This window comes from Lagenorhynchus albirostris, chromosome 19 (assembly GCF_949774975.1).
Source record: "Lagenorhynchus albirostris chromosome 19, mLagAlb1.1, whole genome shotgun sequence".
Taxonomy (NCBI): Eukaryota; Metazoa; Chordata; class Mammalia; order Artiodactyla; family Delphinidae; genus Lagenorhynchus; species Lagenorhynchus albirostris.
In genome coordinates, this window is record NC_083113.1 from 5,534,464 (window position 1) to 5,554,519 (window position 20,056).

General features: G+C 47.8%; 1 protein-coding gene across 1 annotated transcript; it reads right to left on the minus strand.

The window, feature by feature from the left end:
• Positions 1 to 757: 757 nt before the first annotated feature.
• On the minus strand, positions 758 to 19,275 carry CACNG7 (calcium voltage-gated channel auxiliary subunit gamma 7). The gene is made up of 6 exons (XM_060131307.1): positions 19,219 to 19,275; positions 16,807 to 17,031; positions 16,042 to 16,128; positions 15,494 to 15,634; positions 2,450 to 2,595; positions 758 to 2,097 (listed from the first exon to the last, which is right to left on the minus strand). The coding sequence occupies exons 2-6, from the start codon at positions 17,000 to 17,002 to the stop codon at positions 1,840 to 1,842; spliced, it is 828 nt and encodes a 275-aa protein (XP_059987290.1). The 5' UTR covers positions 17,003 to 17,031; positions 19,219 to 19,275; the 3' UTR covers positions 758 to 1,839.
• Between the last annotated feature and the right edge of the window lie 781 nt (positions 19,276 to 20,056).

A 20,056-nucleotide genomic window follows, 5' to 3' on the forward strand; every position in this document is an offset into this window, starting at 1 on the left:
AGTCATTTCACCTCTATGGACCTAGCTGCAAAATGAGTCCAATAAACTCAACATGCAGGTTTGGGGAGAAAATTAAATGAAGCAGGTACTTCCCTGGCGGTCCGGTGGTTAGGACTCCGCCCTTCCACTTCAGGGGACACAGGTTCGATCCCTGGTTGGGGAACTAAGATCCTGCATACCTGCGCAGCGTAGCCAAGAAAAAACAAATTTTTTTCTTTAATAAATAAATGAAGCAAGGAAGGTGAGTAATAGTAACTGTTCTCTAAGTGGTCATAGTGATACCAAGAGTTAATTTTTATTGATCCGGACCTGTGTCATTTGCTGTCTTACACGCTTTACATGGCCTGAATTATAAAGTAAGGCTGTTAATTACAATGATTAAGCTATTTAACAAACAACCATCTAACCTTATTTTGTGGCACTCTAGCCACAGCCTCTCCCCCACCCCGCCAGGGTGGAGACCTGGACCCGCCCTCGGTATCCAATGCCCTCCCCCTGGGCAGGCAGAGACGTGTTTGAAATAAAGTTTATTGAAGTTTCTGTCGGTATTTACATATGATACACGGTAAATAACAGAGCCAGGCCCCCCACCCCATCCCTTCCCCACCCCCAAAGTCCCCCTCCCCCCAGCCTCGTTAAAAATCGCTGCGTAAAGACAGGTTAACTGCTGCGGTCCCCCCTCCCCCCTCCCCCCTAAGATGCAAACTAAAAGCCCCCGTCCCTCCCCTGCCCCCCTCCCCCCACCCAGGGGGCCTTTCTAGTTCCGTGTACAACACTGTGCTACCTCGCCCCTCCTCCCCTAATAAGGGGGTGGGTTTCTGGTGACCCCCCCCATCTGTCCAAGGGGGCGGACGGACCCTTGAAAGAGGCCAGAGTTGGGGGTCTGAGATGGGAAGGGGGACTTCAATGAGGGGGAGGGCCAGAAAATGGAAGACTTGGAGGTTTGGGGGGCGTCGACCCCCGCTACTGCCTCTCCCTCCCCCGACGGGGCCTCGAGGGGGAAGAGGCGGGCACAGGCGTGGAAATGGCGTGGAGGAATTCCCTCCACCCTAGGGTCTCCATTCTTGTCGCGTGGTATGTGGGGCTGGATGCACCGACGGGCTTTGGATGAGCGGGTGAAGAGGAGGCCGGGAGACAGAGGAAGGAAAAGAAGCCAAGGTCAGCTGAGAGAGCAAGAAAAGCCGTTAGAGAGAGCCCTCGAAAAGGCAGGTAACCTTCAAAAGGCCGAGAAGCGTCCAGCAGGTGAGAAAGAATGGGGTCTCCCGTGGGTGGGGAAGTGGGGGAGGGGACACCATACCTGCGGCCTCCAGCCCCACCCCGGCCGCACTACACCCGAGGACCACGAAAGTCCGGAGGTGAGACTGGGCCGGGAAAGAGAGAAGCCAGGGCAGAGAGCAGAAGAGGATGCTTGGCATTTCTGGCGGCAGCTGGAACCTACTCTCCTGCCCAGAGCCCCTGCAGCGAGGCGGAAGGCTGAGGGATGGCTCGCGGAGGTGGTCGCGCTCGGCCGCTCTGCACAAGAAGCAGAGGAACCTGGGAGGCGGTACTAGGCCGGGAGGGGAGTGGCCTAAGGAAAAGGGGCGGGTCACCTAGAAGGAGGTGTCATCTGGAAGTGGAAGGGACCAATGAAGTGGAGCGGTCAGGAAAGAGGGAGGGGTTATGGTGACGGGGCGGGGCCACTGGGAAGAGGGCGGGGCTAACGCGTGCGCAGCGTCCTACGCGTGGGACGAGGAGTCCCGAGGACTTGAGGGGCAGCTGCGTTGTGGGGAGACCCATGAGGAGTAGGAGGAAGAGGAGGAGGAGGAAGAGGAGGAAGGGGGGCCCTCCGGGGGCGGGGCCTCAGCAGGGCGAGGTGGAGATGTGCAGGTGGTCCGGGTACTTGATGGCTGGAGGGTAGTTCTGCGTCATCTGGATGGATACGTCGCTAGAGATGTCGGAGGGACTGCGGCCGCGGCGCCACGCCTCGGGCTGCAGAAACTGGCCCGAGTAGTCGGAGCAGTCGCTGAGACGCGGGCGGTAGAAGGCCGGGTGCGGACGGTACATCTCCTCCTCCGCGTAGCGCTTGGTGAACAGGTACACGGACATCACGCCAGCTCCCTGTGGCAAGGCAGGGTCAGAGTCGCAGAGGCTGGCCCCGGGCTCTCTCTGACCCCAAAACTCAAGACCCCCAGTCCCTCCTCTCCCAGGACCCAAGATTCCAGGCCTCCAGCTTCCTCCTTTCCCAGAACCCAGGAAGTAGAGCCCCAGTCACCTCCTCCCCAGGATCCCAGGAGTTGGAGCTCCCAGACCCTCCTCCTCCAGGACCCAGGGGTTAGGACCTCAGCCACCACCTCCTTTTAATTCAGAGTCTACACCCACAGCCTCCTCTTCCTCCTGGACCCAGGAATCATGCCCTCCCCCCCAACCCCCCCCATTCAAAACTCTAGAGTCTGGGCCCCACAGACATCACCTCTTTGAGTAGGAAGGAGGAAGCTGCGAAGGCAAAAGACCACCCGTAGCGATAGTGGAAATACTGCTCAGAGCTGCTGGGCCTGTTCATGACCTCGTCGTTGATGCTGGAAATGTAAAGAACCAAGCCCACCACCAAGGAGAGGCCTGTGGGGAGCAGAGGGGTGCCCTTGGCCCATTAGCAGTGGACCCCTTTCCCCAGCCCCAGGCCCCCTGCATCTCACCGCCATCCTCTCCCCTCTCCTCCCTGCTCTCCCCTGGACTAAATTCCATCCGTTGAAGTTCCTTGTGTGCTGGGCCTCGGCTGGGTGCAGGGAGCCCAGAGATAAATCAACAGCCCCCTCCTCCCTCCCACCCCCACCCCTAATCTGCCATCCAGGAGCTCACAATGCAATTGGGGCAGGCAAACATGAACACTGATCAACAGTCACATCCATGGTGACATGGACTGTAAAGAAAACAGTAGCACAGAGCTCTGTGGGTCCAGTAGAGGTACCAAGCCCCCCTGGGGCAAGGGTGGGGGGAGCCAAGGAAAGCTTCCTGGAAGCATGACTTTGTCGAAGGCCTAAAGGATGAGGCCCAGGGAAGAATTAGGGTTTACCATTATACCACTCCAGGCAGGGCGGAGGGGACAGCAGGGGCAAAGAGTTGGAGGGGGAACAATGAACTGATCCCTCCACGTAGCTAAAACATGAACCACAGCCACAAGAAATGAGGCCAGAGAAGGGGGCAGGGGCATTGCCATGATGAGGCTCGAATGCCAGGCTGAGGAGCTTGGCATCAATGCCAAGGGCACTAGGGAGCCATGGATGGTCTGAAGCAGAGGAAGGACAAGGCCAGATCGAAGTGTTAGAAGATCCTTGTGGGGCTGATTGGTTCTGGGAAGAGATTGGAAGGGAGAAACTGGATATTGTGATATTCCAAGGGAAGGAGGATGAAGCTGAGCTGAAGCTGTATAGATCATAATAGCAACAACAACAACATCAATAACAATAATAATAATAGCAACTGCTTATATAGGTCTTGCTCTAAGCTACGCACCATTCTCAGTGTTATATATGCATTAACTCATTCAAACCTCACAACACTTTCAAATTGGTACCATTTTTATCTCCATTTACAGCGGAGGAAATAGAGGCACATGGAGAAGGTGGAGAGGAGAGGTCTGATTTGAAAAATTTTAAGAGGCAACTATCACTTCTTCAAGCTGAACTTTCTTTTAAACAGTAGCCATGCAGAGCGACAGCCATACGTAGGGTGGCTTAAAGAGGCTATAAAATCCCTCCCCCCAAATTAATCCAAGTAATCCTCATCAGCATCTTCCCCTAGAATCCTACAAATAAACATTTGTGTGCCCATCGCACCCAGAATAAATCTAAATTCCTTCCACTGCCTACAAACGAGGTTAGCAAACACAATGACCGCCCAGGGCTAAATCCAGCCCACCTCCTGTTTTTGTATGGCCTACTAGCTAAGAATGGCTTTTATATAATTAAATGGTTGAAAAAATCAAAAGAAGACTATGTTGTGGCACGTAAAAAGTATATGAATTTCATTTGGCAGTTCCTCAAAGTGTTAAAGATAGAATTACCATATGACCCAGCGATTCCACTCCTAGGTATTTACCCAAGAGAACTGGAAACATATGCTCACACAAAAACTTGCGCATGAATGTTTGCAGCGGCATTATTCATAATAGCCAAAAAGTGGAAACAACCCAAATGTCTATCAACTGAATGGATGAACAAAATGTGGTATAGCCATATAAAGGAATATTATTCGGCCAAAGAAAGGAATGAAGTACGCATTTATACTATCACACGGATGAACCTAGAAACTGTGCTAAGGGAAAGAAGCTAGATGCGTAAGACCGCATATTGTATGGTTCCATTTATATGAAATGTCCAAAACAGGCAAGTCCATAGAGATAGAAAGTGGATTAGTGGTTGCCAGGGGGTGGGGTGGAGGGGGGATCATGATTAGCTATTAAAGGGAGTGAGGTTTCTTTTTGGGGTGATGAAAATGTGGTAAAATTAGGTCATGCAGATGGCTGCACAACCTTGTGAATAGACTACAACTGCTGAATATATGAACTTTATGTTATGTGAATTATAATGTCTCCATTTAAAAAGCATATGAATTTATAATTTCAGGGTCCATAAATAAACTTTTGTTGGGACACAGCCACGCCCATTTGTTTGCATTTAGCCTATGGCTGTACCGGCAAAACTGAGTAGCTGCGGCAGAGGCTGTACGGCCAGTAAAGCTGAAAATATTTGTTATCCGGCATTTTACAGAAACATGTACCTGACCCCTGGACTGCAATGCCTACAGAGTCACCTGCCAAACTCATCTCTAGCCATTTCTCCTTGCACCTGCTACTTAGGTCCCACTCTTGCTTGAACACAAGCTCATTTCTGCCTCAGGGCCTTTGCTCTCCCTGTTCCCTTGAACTGGAATGCTCTTCCCCCAGATTTCCACATGTCTCTCTCTGTCACTTCATTTATTATTATTATTATTTTGGCCGCATGGCATGTGGGATCTTAGTTCCCCGACTAGGGATAGAACTTGCTCCCCCTGCAGTGGAAGCACGGCATCCTAACCTCTGGTATCTGTCACTTCATTTAGATCTCTTATTCCTTGTCACCTCTTTAGAAAGGACTTCTATGATCTCCTTGTTTTAAAAAATTGCCCCTTCACTCAGAATTAGAGAAATGCAAGTGAAAACGATGAGGACATACCATTTCTCATCCATCAGATCGTCAAAAAAAGCTTCACAACATACTCTTTGTGAGGCAGGGAAATGGAAGCTCTTATATATTGCTGGTGGGGATGCAAAATGAATGGTGCAACCTCTATGGAGGGGAGTTTGGCCATGTCTAACAATACCACACATATATGTATCCTTTAACCCAGCAATCCCACTTCTAGAAATTGACCCTGAAGGTACCTGTCCAACAATATGAAAGCACATATGTACAAGTTAATTCACTGCAGCATTATTCATAATTGCAAAACATTAAAAATGACCTAGATGCCCTTACATAGAAGATTAATGGAATAAACTATAAAACATCACATAACAGAGTACTGTGCCACTATGAAAGGGCGATGAGGAAGATCTCTAGGAACAGATATGCAGTTCAGTGATAGTTCCAGACCATATCACTAATTATTTAAAAAGACTATACAGAATGCTAGCTTTTAAGCCCAAAAAAGGTACATAAAATACATATATGCGTCTGCTTATTTTTACAAAAAGAGACATAGGAGGGGAAACAAACATGAAGTTGATTACTTTAGGTAGGTGAGAATAGGAAGGAAGAGATGGGAAGGAAGTGGCACTCCTCTGAGTATATATTTTTGCATAATTTTGACCTTTGGAACTATGCTAATATTTTATATATTCAAAAGATAAAATCAACAAGGATCTGGGGCTTCCCTGGTGGTGCAGTGGTTGAGAATCTGCCTGCCAATGCAGGGGACACGGGTTCGAGCCCTGGTCCGGGAAGATCCCACATGCCACAGAGCAACTAAACCTGTGCGCCACAAACACTGAGCCCGCGTGCCTAGAGCCCGTGCTCCGCAACAGGAGAAGCCACCACAATGAGAAGCCTGTACATTGCAACAAAGAGTAGCCCCCACTTGCTGCAACTAGAGAAAGCCTACGCGCAGCAACGAAGACCCAACGCAGCCAAGAATAAAATAAATAAATTTATTAAAAAAAAAAAAAAACAAGGATGGGGAAAACAACAAATTGAATACAAACAAAACTAAATGAAGCTAATTTATATCAGATGAATAATACAACCACAGGAGGGGGGAAAGTAGTAATCCAAGTAACTTTTGGACAAAGTACTTTGAATATATATCTCAGTTTAAAGACAGAAAGGTCTGTGAAGAAATCTTGAACTGTATTTAATAAATTTTTATTGGGAGTGGTGTATGGGTAGCAGTACTTAAGTTATTCTGTGTGAATAGTAGGGTTGAGCAAATGTGCAAATATACTGATGTTTTGGGGAGGTGGAGATCTCATTCCGAAAGAAGGAAGATACAAATCAGGATGGAGTAAGTCAAGAAAGACCCTTGTGGTGTCAGTATAAACTCCTGTTCTACAAATATATGTAATTTCCCAGCTCGTGTCCTGAAACATCCTAGGAGCAGTGACACCCCAGCAGCAATGAGCACACCTAGCACCCAGATTTTGGTCTCTACTATCACCCCCACTACATCAGGAGCTAGGAAGAAACAGCTCATTTGAAGCCTGAGGCAGGGGCAGTAAAGGTGTAATGGTACCACAAAATAAGGAAGTACTCAAAAAAAAAATGTTGGAGACATGTCAAAAAAGGACACAGGAACTCATCTGAAGGAGGTTCCTGATAGCCCAACTGGGGACAATCTGAACATCAAAATGAATACTAAAAGTAATGACATACAATACACTGAATTTTTAAAAAATGTGAATCCATACTGATATATTCTTTAAGGAAATAAATAATAAAAGAAAAGAGAAAATTTGGGAATTCCTTGGCAGTCCAGTGGTTAAGACTCCACACTTTCACTGCTGAGGGGCCAGGTTCAATCCCTGGTCTGGGAGCTAGAATCCCACAAGCCACGTGGCCAAAAAAAAAAAAAAACAAATTCTTCTTTTCGGTGACATCCATGTAGATAGAACAACAGAGTTAAGAAAACACCATTTTGCAACCCTTGTAGTAATATTAGGATTTAGGCAAGCATCGTCGACAGTGGACATTAAATCACTGTATGACAAAATCTCCCCATGGAATATCTATTAATTACAAAGAGATTTTTGAAAACTTCCTTTATCATAAAGGAACCTGACAGATACCATCTGAACCAAGAAACCAAAGCTAACATCACCAATAATGGGGCAAACGGACACCCCGACCTCCTGATGTGATCGTGACGCTACTTCGTTTATGTAGTGTCCCTACTGGTAATTTGTAACACGGATCCACTCCTGTGGGAACTGTGGGGTGTTCTACAAAACACTGGCTGCATTCTTCAAAAAAACATCAACAAGAAAGATTTTTTTTTAAAGGTACAGGAACTATATAAAAGATGAAAGGAGGCGAAAGAGACACAGCAAGGAAAAACAGAACTGGATCCTGAATCAGGGGAAAAACTGACTATAAAAGGCAGTGTGGAGACAACTGGTGAGAGTTGAATGAACTGCGTATCAGCTGTAATACTGTATAAGTGTTAAACTTCCTGAATTTGCTGATTGTACTGTGGTTAGGAAAGAAAATGCACTTGTGCTTAGGACATAATTGCTGACGTATTTAAGAGTGAAGTGTTTGCAATTTATGTTCAGGTGGTTATATAATAATATAATATAATATAAGTTACATAATATATACATATATAGATATATACACATAAGATACAAAGAAACAGAAATACAAATGTGGAAAATGTTATAAATTGGTCCCAGTGAAGAATATATGAGAGTTCCTTGTATAACTCTTGCAACTTTTCTGTATGTTTAAAATTTTTCCAAAGCAACGCATTTTGAATAAAATGGACATCCCCAAACAGGATTTTTCCCCCAAGGTGCCAAAATGTTACCCTGCAAATGACTTATTCGTTGTAAAGAGAAAAATGTACCTTTTCAGTGGAGAGCTCTAATGATCACCCCTTTTTCCAAGGGTTCAAACTTTGTTCCACTCCGGTAGGAACAACGTGATGTTATTTGCTACCTGAAGGGATGGGCTGTAAAGAACATGGTACCACCTCTAAATCTTGCCAAACATATTTAACCAGAATCTAATCAAGTCTCTACCCTGGACATAACTTCCAGGCTACAGAAAATACGAAGAAAGAGGAACAAATCAAAGGATGCCACAAGGAAACAAATAAATGTGGGATGTGGGGTGTTCTACAAGACACCCTGTCCTGCAGATTTCAAAATGACAATGGTATGAGCCAAGCTGTAATACTAAGCAAGTGTCTGATCTTAACATCTCGAATAGCGACACAACCAGATAGTATTAGGTCTCCTGATGCAATACAGTAGGACATAATAGCACCACCTATCTATGAAGTATTTTATCACCACCACCCACCCCCAAAACAATCAAACCTGGATCTGATCTACAGTTTTACAGGAAAACACAGGATGGAGGAGCATATTAAATCACAAAAACACAATTAGAAAGATCTAGAGTGTGGGAATTCTATGAGACAAATGACTAGATTTCTTCAACAAATAAATGGCAAGGAAAAAAACAGAAGGAGAAGGACTGTTATAGATTAAAAGAGGCTTCAGAGATCTATCAACTAAATGCACAAGTGGAATTTGGATCCTGGTCTGCAAGAAACTAATGGTAAAAAAAAAAAGGCATTTATGAGACAAGTGGGGAAGTTGAACACTAACTAGATATTAATTTATATTAAGCAGCTATTCTTAATTGTTTGGGCATGACAGTGGCACTGTGGCTAGTTAAATAACAAAGTACTGATTTCTCAGAGATATACTGAAATATTTGTGGATAAAACGATTTAATGTTTGAGACCAACTTTAAAATCATGTAGTGAAGTACAGAAGGGAGGTATGGCAGTATGACTAAAAAAAGATTCACCATATGTTGATAATTGTTGAAACTGAGTGAAGGGTACATGGCAAATTATACTATCCTTTGTATATTTTTATAATGAAATATATTTTAAAAGTCAGTGTTGTAAAAAAATATAGTATGGGAACTATTCTAGACTAAAAGAGAATTAACTAAATGCTACGCGTAAACAGACAGAATCCTGGTTCTGGGGGAAAAGCTATAAAAGGCATTCTTAGAACAACTGGGACAGTTTGAAAATGGAATGAATTATATTATGGAATTATTGTAAAATTTCTAGATTTGATAATGGTGTTGTAGTTATGTAGAAAATGTCATTACTCTTAAGAGATGCATATTAAAATGGTTAGAGATGAACGATCATGATGCCTGCAACTTACTTTCAAACGGTAAAGCCAGAAACATACAAAAACCAAACTGTGTGTAAAGAGAGAGACAGAATATAGCAAAACTTCAGCAAAATGCAAGTATCTATGTGGATCTAGGTGGAAGAAGTACCAGTGTTCACTGTACTATTCTACAGATTTCAGAGTTTTCTTTAAAAATTTGGAGTGATTGAGGTAAGATTAAATAATGACGTTCCCATCCATCTCCTTCCCCTTAACTGTTTTATTTATCTTTGTTGCACTTATCACTACCTAACATTATATTTTCTATCTATTTGTAGTTTTTAGTCATGAATCTCCTCCACTTCCTCTAGGATGCTTGAAACTCGTCTACCTTGTTTCCTACTGCATTCCTAGCATCTGGTGCAAGAGCCAGCAGATAATAAATACTAGTTGAATGGATGAATATACTTGCCATGCACCTGGAACTTCGAGCTCGTTAGCTGCTTTTCCCTTTTAAATCCACTCTAAATCCCCATTCCTCTGTCTCCTTTAAGAATTAGCTTTTGCTGAACTTCCATAGCACTTTCAACTTCTGGTATTCCATAATTTTGATATTCAAGAAGAGGGGGCCCATGAAGTGTTACATGGTGAAGGCATCTGCTATAGGTCTTGAAAGATGAGCAGGTTTGTAGGAAAAGAATACCTAGGGAATTCCCTAGCGGTCCAATGGTTAGGAGTAGGTGCTTTCACTGCCAGGGACCCGGGCTCAATCCCTAGTCCGGGAATTAAGAGCCCACAAGCCATGAGGCATGGCCAAAAATAAATAAAATAAAATAAAATAAAGGCAATGCGTGACTCTAAACGGGATCCTTAAAAAAAAAAAAAAAGGAAAGAAACAATACTTAAAGATCCTTTAAAAAAAAAAAGAAAGAAAGAAACAATACCTTGATTCCCAGTCCCCCATCCAAGGATGGTCCATCATCAAGTAATGTCTATGTTACTTCCTGAATCTCTCAAACTCTAAACCCCTTTTTGCATTCCCAAGTCCTCCGACCCAGCTAAGGCTTATTCCCTATGCCTGTTCCACTGCCTACAAATCTTTATCCCCCTGTTTTAGATACTGGTTCTTTCTAAAGCCCATACCTGCTAACACTCCTGCCTTACCTCAAGTCCCATGTTTCACATTTCAGTTGTAAATAACAAACATTCTCCATACAGAGAGTCAGGAGCAGGGGTGATGAGAAGGAAACAAATATTTCCAAAGAGAAGAAAAATAAGAAAAAAAAAAAAGAAACAGAGAAAGAGCTTTTTGTTGTTGTTTTTCACCCTTGTTGTTGTTTTTAGTAATTGAAAGTTGTCTAAAAACGACATCAAAAGGTAAGTTATTCTTGTCATTCTTTCTCCTTCCTGGTCATTTTACAGTGGCTCTGGTTCTCTAAAAAATAACGTTCTTTTTTCCCTTTTTTCCCCTTCTCCCTTTTTCTCTCTCCCTTCCCCCTTCCCTGCTCTGTAATCCAACTCTCTCCCTCCCCCCTCCGCTACATCTGCTTCAGAATACTTAGAGCACAGTAGGCAAGAATCACCTACATTCCAAGCTCAACAGGCACAAGCTGCTTTAGAACAAAGAGTTTCAGGACCACGGAGAGCTACACAGCTGGCTACTTGTCTTAGCTGCTTTCTAGGGTCTTAACACATGCTGTGAATTCCATCTCTGTACAAGGCACTTTTCTCTCTTCACGTGAAAAACTTCCCCTCGCCCTTTCTGCATCGTCAACTTAGATGTCACCTGCCCCTGAAGTTGTGGTCGTTCCCACCCTTCCCACCACCTTGTGTCAGCTTAATGCATCTTCGCTTTTCCCAGAATGCCCTGAGCTGTCTTTACCATGCATCCCTCCTACATTCATTGTGGACTTTGTGCCAGCAACTCGTCTAGGCTCTGAAGATACAAGCAAGAGCATGTTCCTGCCTTCTGGAGTTTACATTCCAGTAGAAGGAGACAGAAAATGAAGAAGATGACAATAGCAATAAGTGCTATGAAACAAATATAAAACAGGGAATGTGATGGATAGTATAGTGGGGGCAAAGCAAAATGGGGTACCACTGTCAGAGAAAGAAACTCTGAAGAGGGAAAGTTGGAGTCTTTGAGAATTAGGGGGAAGAGACTTCCAAACATGGAAGTGAGGCTGAGATGATCATTTTTGAGGAATAGACCGAGGCCAGTGCAGCTGAAGTTACAAGCAATGGAGAGAGTGTTAGTGAGTTAGGTAATAAGGCCAGAGGTCTGAACAGTGGCCAAATCATGGAAGACCTTGTAAGCCAGCATGAGGAATTGGGATGTATTCTAAGTGCAATGGAAATCCATTAAAGGGATTTAAGTGTTGTGTGACAAGCACTGACGCACATGTAGCTGGGAGCTGTTTTGTGGCTGACTGCCTGCAGACTGTCATGCATTCCAATATACATGAGGTGCAGACAAATACTGTTTGATTCCACTTATACGAGGTACCTAGAATAGTCAAATTCATGGAATCAGAAAGTACATTGGTTGATGCCAGGGACCAGGCAGGGGTTGGGGAGGGGGAATGGAGAGTTAGTGTTTAATGGGGACAGAGTTTCAGTTTAGGAAGGTGAAAATTCTGGGAGATGGATGATGGTGAGAGCTGCACAACAATGTGAATGTACTTAGTGCCACTGAACTGCACAGTTTAATATGGTTAAAATAGTATGTTTTATATTATGTGACTTTCACCACATTAAAAAAAAAAAGATTCAGTGTGTCACCAGCGCCCAGCACAGGGCGTGGCATGTAAGATGTCTCTGTAAATGTTTGATGAGTGAATGAATGAATGAGCAGATGCATAGAGCATGATTGAGGATCAGGGGTTAATATGAGCCATGCATGGGAAGCATGCCTCTTATGACCTGGAAAAAGAAAATCAATGTCACTCCAGCCTCCTCCCCTTCTCTCACCAACCATATCCAGTCAGTCATCTGGTTCTATTGATTCTTCTGTCAATATCCCTCTCTCTCAAAGCCATCCAGTCACCTTTATCCTTCCACACCCGCTCCCAGCTCAAACCTTATCTGCTATTGCCCGGACCAATGCATAAGCCTCCTCCTCTGTTTGCCCAATTCCAGTCTCTTTCCTTCTAGTGCATTCCAAACACAAGTCCCTGAGGGATCTTTAACGTCCTGGTGTGACCCTATCCCTTTCCTGCCCCAGCCCTCTCACCACTTTCTCCAAAATTGAATGCCAACTTCACCATTTCCCCGACCTCGGGCAACTCTCGTCTCTTTCTAAGTCTCAGTTTCCTCAATGGGGAGCATGAGGTGGTTGGACTAGATCATTCCATTCCAAGATCTAAGATATTGTTGGTACTATTTCCATTCTTTCCCCTGTCTTTTGGGCCCCATCACAGAGCATGCAGGATCTTGCTTCCCAGACCAGGGATCGAACCCGTGCCCCCTGCAGTGGAACTGCAGAGTCTTAACCACTGACCACCAGGGAAGCCCCCTTTCCTCTCTTTTAATCTCCTTTGTCTTTAGGATTTTTAACTGTGGTAGGGCAGCAGAGCGCCAGGGTGAAAGTCTGGTTTGGAATCCTTCTTCCACTATGGAGCAACTTCCGAGTGCTTCGGTTTCCTCAAGTGGAAAATGGGAATAATGATAGCATCTGCCTCATGAGGGGAAGAAAAAGAAATAACTTAATTTGCACAAAGCACTTAGAACTTCCCCAAACCATGGCACTCGATAAAGTGTTTATTATCACGGTTGTTGTTGCTACTACAGCTATTTATGAATGTATGTGTGTATGTATTTATTTAAAATTACCACGTGTTGAATACTTACTGCTATAGACCAGGCACTGGGTTGGCCCTTCACGTCCGTGATCTAGAGCAGGGGTCAGAAAACTACTATCTGTCCTGCTGCCTGTCTTCGTATGGTTTGCGAGCTAAGTGTGGTTTTTACATTTTTTTTAATGGTGGGGAAAAGAAAACAAAAGAAGAAGAATATTTCATAACCCATGAAAATTACACTGAATTCAAATTTCAGGGTCCATAAATAGGATGATTGGAACACAGCCAGGCCCATTGCTTCCCCTCTGGTTGCTCACAAAGCCTGAAATATTTACTATTTTGCCCTAAGCAAAAAGTTTGCTGACCCCTGAACAAGACTGGTCCTCTCAACAGCTCCAGAAAGGAAGGCTGTAACTCACACACTGAGTAAGTGGTAGGATTTTAACCCAGGTCTTTCTAGGTTCACAGGAGCAGGTGCCTTCAGCCACTACCCCCTACAACCTGTAAAGCACACAACTGGATACTTTGGGTGGGGTGCATAGGTCATAGTCTATGAAATGAAGTTCAGGAAGTGGGGTTCAATCCCCACCCATTACTCTATTATTACATCAGAGGCCTGACTTCCAGCCCTGACGGCACCATTGATCCTCAGCTTGACCTTGGGAAGTCAGGTCCTGATGCAAATCAGGTCCACGAGCATGGCTTTTGGGAAGAGAATATCCTCGGTTCTAATGCCAGCGCTGCCATTTACCAGCTATGTCACCTCTTTTGTTTCAACTTCTGTGAACCACGAACAATGGGATTTTCCTTCTTCTAATGTTTCAGGTGGGTTGAATAAACGTTCCCATGCTCCTTACCCTTGCCCCACTTTCTGTCTCTCTAGGCCACTATTTTTCCATCTGACACTCTGGGATGGAGATATTCTACGTGTCTTATTTTAGCTCTGTGTCTGGCTCTACATGCTGTGATTCAAATTTGCACAGAGGTTGCACCCTGGTTTCCCTGGGAAAAGGTCTCGTCAGGTTAGGTTGGAAACACGGGGGAGGTTTAGCCTGGAGAAAGCTGGGTGAGGAAAAGGGAGGAGACTGGGGGAGAGGATGTTTGAAGATCTATCTTCAACTATTTGCAGAGCCAACTCAAAAGAGGCAGCCGAATGCGGGCCCAAAGGGACAGAACGGAAACGAGACCAACAGCGGGGTTTGTTCATAAAGTATCAACTGAATTAAAAGGGCACGAATGGGGTTTAATTAAATCACGTTGAGTTAATTCGAATTGAACTGAAGAAATGAGTCAGAATAGATTGGGGTTAGTTGGGCCAGACTGATGGAGTTAAGTGTGTCAGAGCTGAGGTGATCTGGGCTGACCTGAGCTGAGTTGGACCAAATTGGACTGGACTGAGCTGAAATTTGGAGGAGGGTAGCACTTCAGAAACAGCTCTACTCTGGAGCTCAGGACACTTGGGTCCCTGGGGAGCCAGCATTATGTTGGTATCTTAGGCAACTCCCTGCACAATTGCAGGCCCCGGTATCCCCATTTTATCAAATGAGTGCTAATAATAACTCCCGGGCAGAGATGTTATGAGAAGGTTATGAGATCACTCATGCAAAAGAACCCTGAATCTCAAAAGAAACAAGAACTATAAACAAACGTTGAACTCTAGCTAATGACACGCATGGTGAAGAATTTAGGGCAAAGTGTACTGATGCCTGCAACTCACTTGGAAATGCATTTTAAAATGATAGTAAGATAGACTGATGGATGGGTAGAGAGACAGATGGACAGATACAGGATAGAGCACATCTGTGGTATGGTAATTGTCGACTGTAAGTGGTGGGCACAGGGTTCTTTCAACTTTTCTGGTTGAAAAATGTTCAAGTAAAATGATGCACAGAACATAAAGAGCCTTGTAATCTGTTAATTGCTCAAATATCAGGAGTGGTTAAAAATACAGCCTCTGGAGGCGAAATGCGTGAGTTTGAATCCCATCTCTGCCTCTCACTGGTTGTATGGCCCTGAGCAAATGACTTCATTTCTCTGAGTGTTTGTTTCCATATCTGTAAAATGGGGCTATTAATAGCATTTACCTCACAGGGTTGTTGTGAGTATCAGAACAGAGCCTGGCACCTAATTAGCACCCAACAGGCATTCACTGTGATTTGGCGGCTAGCTCCATTTCACAGAGGAGGGAAGTGGGGCTCAGAGAGGTTCTGCAACTCCTCCAGGATTACACAGCAAGGAAGTGGCTTTCCTATTGGAAGAGGAACCCCAGGTTCCTGGAACCTAATATAGTCCCACGGCCTTTAAGTCTTTTCCTTGGGCTTACCCGATAGGATGAAGAAGATGCCAGAAACGAAGGCCAGAATGGTCCTCTGTGGGCGGATGTGGCCGATGTTGCTGATGACGAAGGCGGTGAACACGAGGAAGAGACTGACCATGGGGAAGGGGGTGGCTGTGCGCACTGTCTCTGGGGGAGGGGTAAGAAGAAAGACAGGGGTGAGGGGGGACTCTCCAGGAGGACACCTCCCCATTCTCCTGACCGCTCCACTTCCACCCCCCACCTCCCAGCCCTGACCCCGCTCTTTTATGTGGTTCCTCCCCTTTCTGAAACTTCCACTGCTGGCCCCACCCCTTCACACAGGCCACACCTCCTTTGGTTTGACCCCACCCCTTGCCTGTTGACTCCACCCACTTCCCAGGCCCCACCCCTTCAACCTGGCCCCTCCTCCTTACCCAACCAATCTGCCTGCTGTCGAGCCTCCACTCCTTCCCTCCCACCCCACCCCTTCTCTGGTCCTAGCCTTTCTCCCAGGACCCGCCCTGCCACCCTGCACCCTTGTTGCCTGACCCTCCCCACCCCCTGCCTCCCCTCACTCAGAATATTCTCCGTGTTTTCCGTCACCAAGTTGATCTCCGGTTCAAGGAAATATTCTGAGGCCACGCAGCGACCCTTTTCCCGGCCTGAGGGGAAGATAAGAAGGCAGGGCTGGATGAGAGGCTCCTGAGCTTTGGAGAGGCAGTCAGGGGCAGGACGCACAGTAGAGAGACCCCAGGATGGGAATGTGAGGTTTAATCCAAGGATCATGGTCTGTACTACTCTTAGGGGGTCGCAGAAGGAGGTGGGCAGGAGTCCGAGAGCTCCTATTGCAAGCTGCCTTAGAGTCCCTGGGATGGAGGACAGGGCTGGAAGACTGAGTCCCAAGTGAGGAGGGGCTATGGGCCAGGACTCCTGGATCCCTAAAGAGGTAAGGTCTGGGGGGTGAGGTGGGACAGGATTCCTAGAAGGAGTGGTCTCTGGGGTAGCTGGGAGGCACAGTTTTTTTTTATTATTATTATTCCCATTCAGCTCTGGAACTGTCCAGGAGACAAGTTCTGAACTTAGACTGCTGCTTCTAAGGGGCCAGGGGCTCCAGGAGGTTATGGGGATTAGGGACCTGGAGATTGTGTGAGCATTAAGGTTCTTAGATCCTGGGAATAAAGGGCTAGAAATTGAATCTCCAGGTGGAAATTTGACTCTCCAGGAGAAAAACAGGACTGATTTCTGGATTTCTGGCACCCATGGGATGGAACTATGGATAAAGACTCTCAGATCCCAAGCAAGGCAGGGACAGTTGACTGGTGGGCAGGTGAGGTCTGTACCTGCGAAGAAGCAGACGCGCCATAGGCCGGCATGCAGCGCCATCTTGACCTCCGTGGTCTGGTTCTGTGGCAACACCGTTCCCTCTTCCATGTACAGCCAGTAGTCCGTGCTGACCGCAATGCCCACAAGCAGCAGGCCACACGCACCAAACACGCTGCTCAGCAGGGTCAGGGCGCGGCTACTGCAGTGACTCATCCTCAGCGGCGGGGGGCGCCCTGCGGGGCCTGAGGGACGGGAAGCTGCAGTGGAGGGCCCTGATGGGACCACTAGAGTCCCCAGACCCCATGCAGCCACGTGGGACATCGGACCCAGGCCAGAAACAACAATCCCCAAACTGAACCCTCTAAAATCTGACCTCTGTGTCCTGACCTACAACTCCATCCCTGGATTTGAACCAGTAACTTGTCTAGAAACCCTAACCTAGGCCACCAATCCTGACTCCAGGCCCAGACCTAACACCCTGACCCCTTTCTTTTGGACTCTGTCTCTGAATAGCAACTAGAAATCCCCCAAGTGGGTCGCTAGCCAAGGACCCTAACCCCATACCCTGGCCTTGACCTCAGACCTCCCATCTAAGTTTAAACCCTTAACATCCAATTCTAATACCAAGACCTTGACCTTTTAACTCTGACATGGTGTCTTGACCTCAATTTGGTATCCCAGTCTGAGATCATGGACCACGACCCAGATCCAAGATTCCAGAACCTTAATTCCCCCCTCCCCTCATCCCAAATCCCCGCAGGCCCCTGAACCTGGAATGCTAGAACTCCACCCCATGTTGCTGGATCCCAGAATATTGGGGCCCAGAGACCTGGAGCCAGGGTTTTGGCTAGAGACTCCAGAACGTCAAAACCATGATCTGGGAGTCCCCCATCTCAGCACCCTAATCAGAGCACTCCAGTCAAACAAGTGACCCTCCTTCAAACTAGGGATCAGTGCTCTGAGCTCTAAAACCCGGATCAGGAAGCCCAGGATCCCCATTCCCCCCATCCCCATTACAAGATCCCCAGATTCCCTACCAGAGGTTCTGGACTCCAACTTCCCATACTAGGATTTCCAAATACAGACCCTCTTCCACATGCAACCTGGAACGCAGATCTCCCTAACACTGGCCCCTCAAAAAAGAAATCCTCAGTTCAAGGCTGTGGCCTCCAAAATTCCAGTCAGAAGTCTGGAGACTCCAACTAGGGAGCTCTTAATCCCTTACCCGCCACACTCACCCTTTATCAAGAACATTTCCCTAAACCACACAGTCTCATGATTTGGGAGGCTCAAATTGCAATCCCCATCCTATCTCAGAGACCTCAACCTACATGAATACCACAATCTCCATCACCGTTTTAACTATGAAGGTTAAGACCCCGAATCAACAGTCCCCCAACAATGCAGCCAAGACTTGAGACCCCACTCTCCTGAACCAGAATTCTTGTAGCCTTGAAACTTGACACCACCCCAATAAGAACCCTGGAGTTTGAGACAATCTTCATCCCGCCTGCCCCCCCCCCATTGCAGCATCTAGTGCCCCCAGCCCACCCGCCACGCCCCCAGCCTCCTGGAGGATTCAGGAATCCGAGGCTGGCAGGGCTCCGACCAGCTTTTCCTCCCATCCCCCGTCCCATGGCTCCACGGCTTGACTGCTAGCTGTCTGCTCCTCTTCCAGTCCACTCACCTCGGAAACCAGCATCAAAAACCCTGTCACCCTGACTGTCTTAGTCCCAGGTAGGTGACCTCAGCTCCCCCCATTGGCTTCTCAGACTCCCAGCTGGGACCTTGCCAACGTCACCCTTCTCACTTCCCCTCTGGAGGTCCCCTCCTTCCTTGCTTGATTCCTCCTCACTCGAAATGGCCCGCCCAGATCTCCTCATTCTCCTCCAGCCTCCAGCCCTTCCTCCTTTGGGACCCCCCCTCCCCCCCAGGCCCGGAGCCTCCTTCTTATCTTCTTTATTCCAGCCTTTCCTGGATATAGGCTTCTGGATCCCCGGGGTCCCATTCTCCAAGCCCCAAGTCCAAACTCCACCTCCCTTCGATACCTTGGGAGACGTGCTCCCTCTTTCTGGGGACCCCTTCTCAGACTCCAGCCTGCCTTTACTGGGCCCAGGCCCTCCCCGCTCAGCCAGGACCGCCTCCCTCAAGGACCTGGCCTGCACCCTCCCCGGTGCCCACGGTCTCCAAGACTCGGACATTAAGAGTATAGTTGCCCCACTCTGGGACCCTCGGACCCCGTCCTCCCAGATTCCTTAGGCCCAAATGTCCCTCCATCCCCCATTGCCCCCGAACTCGGGCGTCCGACCGCCAGAATCTCAGCCCCCGGAGCCACTCAGGCCCCTTTTAGCCCCAAGCCCCGTCCCCCAGCCACCTCCAGAGGAACCCCCCGCGCCCACCTCCTTCCAGGACCCTCCCCTCGCGCTCACCTCGCTCAGGGTTGGGCGGACGCTCCGGGCCGCGGGCCCCGCAGCCGCATGACCGGCCCCGCGGCTTCCCCCGGCCGCCGCCGCCGCCGCCGCCGCCGCCGCCGCCACCGGGGTCGCCGGTGCCCGCGCCCCCCGCCCCCGCCCCGGAGCCCGGCGTCCCGGCCCCCTCCCGGCCTCCCACCCCCCACCCCCCGCGCCCGCGGCCTCACTCGGCTGACGACGCCGGGAGCTGGGACCGGCGGCCGCTCATTGGCTACTGAGGAGGAGGGGAGGGGCAGGGAAGGAGAGGGGAAAGGATGCGGGGAGGGAGGGAGACGGGCCTCGAGAATGGGGGAGGCAGGGAGCGAGAGAGAATAGAAACAGAGGTAGAGAGCCCGAGAGGGGCAGGGGCACACAGAGCGGCAGAGAGACAGAGCAGAGAATCCAGAGTCACACCGAGACCTCGAGGCTGTGAAATTCTGAGACTCGCAGGTCTGGAGACTGGAGAAGACACAGAGATGGCCTAAAAGAGACAGAGAGAGAAATGGAGAGGCAGAGATCTGATCTAGGATCCCTCCTCTTCCTCCAGGCTAAGAGATTCTGGGGTCCTGGAAGTGGAGAGGTCACAGAGAGAGAGACAGGTAGACCGTCAAAGACCTTTGGGCTGAGAGATGCTGAGACCCAGAGACCTTGAGATAGGGAGAAAGAGAGAGAGAGAGAGAGAGAGAGAGAGAGAGAGAGAGAAGAGACCCTGAGAAGAAAAGACAGCAGGGGCAATCCTGGGGTACCCTGATGAAGACTGGGGCTCTGCCCAGGCGTGGGGCGGAGCCTGGGGTCTGGGCGGCTGGAAGAAGCTGGA

Coding starts and splice junctions, on each gene's coding strand:
- CACNG7 (XM_060131307.1), bottom strand. CDS start 17,002: ATGAGTCACTGCAGTAGCCGCGCCCTGACCCTGCTGAGCAGCGTGTTT. Junction 15,635..16,041: donor AAACACGGAGAATATTCTGA/GTGAGGGGAGGC, acceptor CCCCTCCCCCAG/AGACAGTGCGCACAGCCACC. Junction 2,596..15,493: donor CATCTTCTTCATCCTATCGG/GTAAGCCCAAGG, acceptor TGCTCCCCACAG/GCCTCTCCTTGGTGGTGGGC.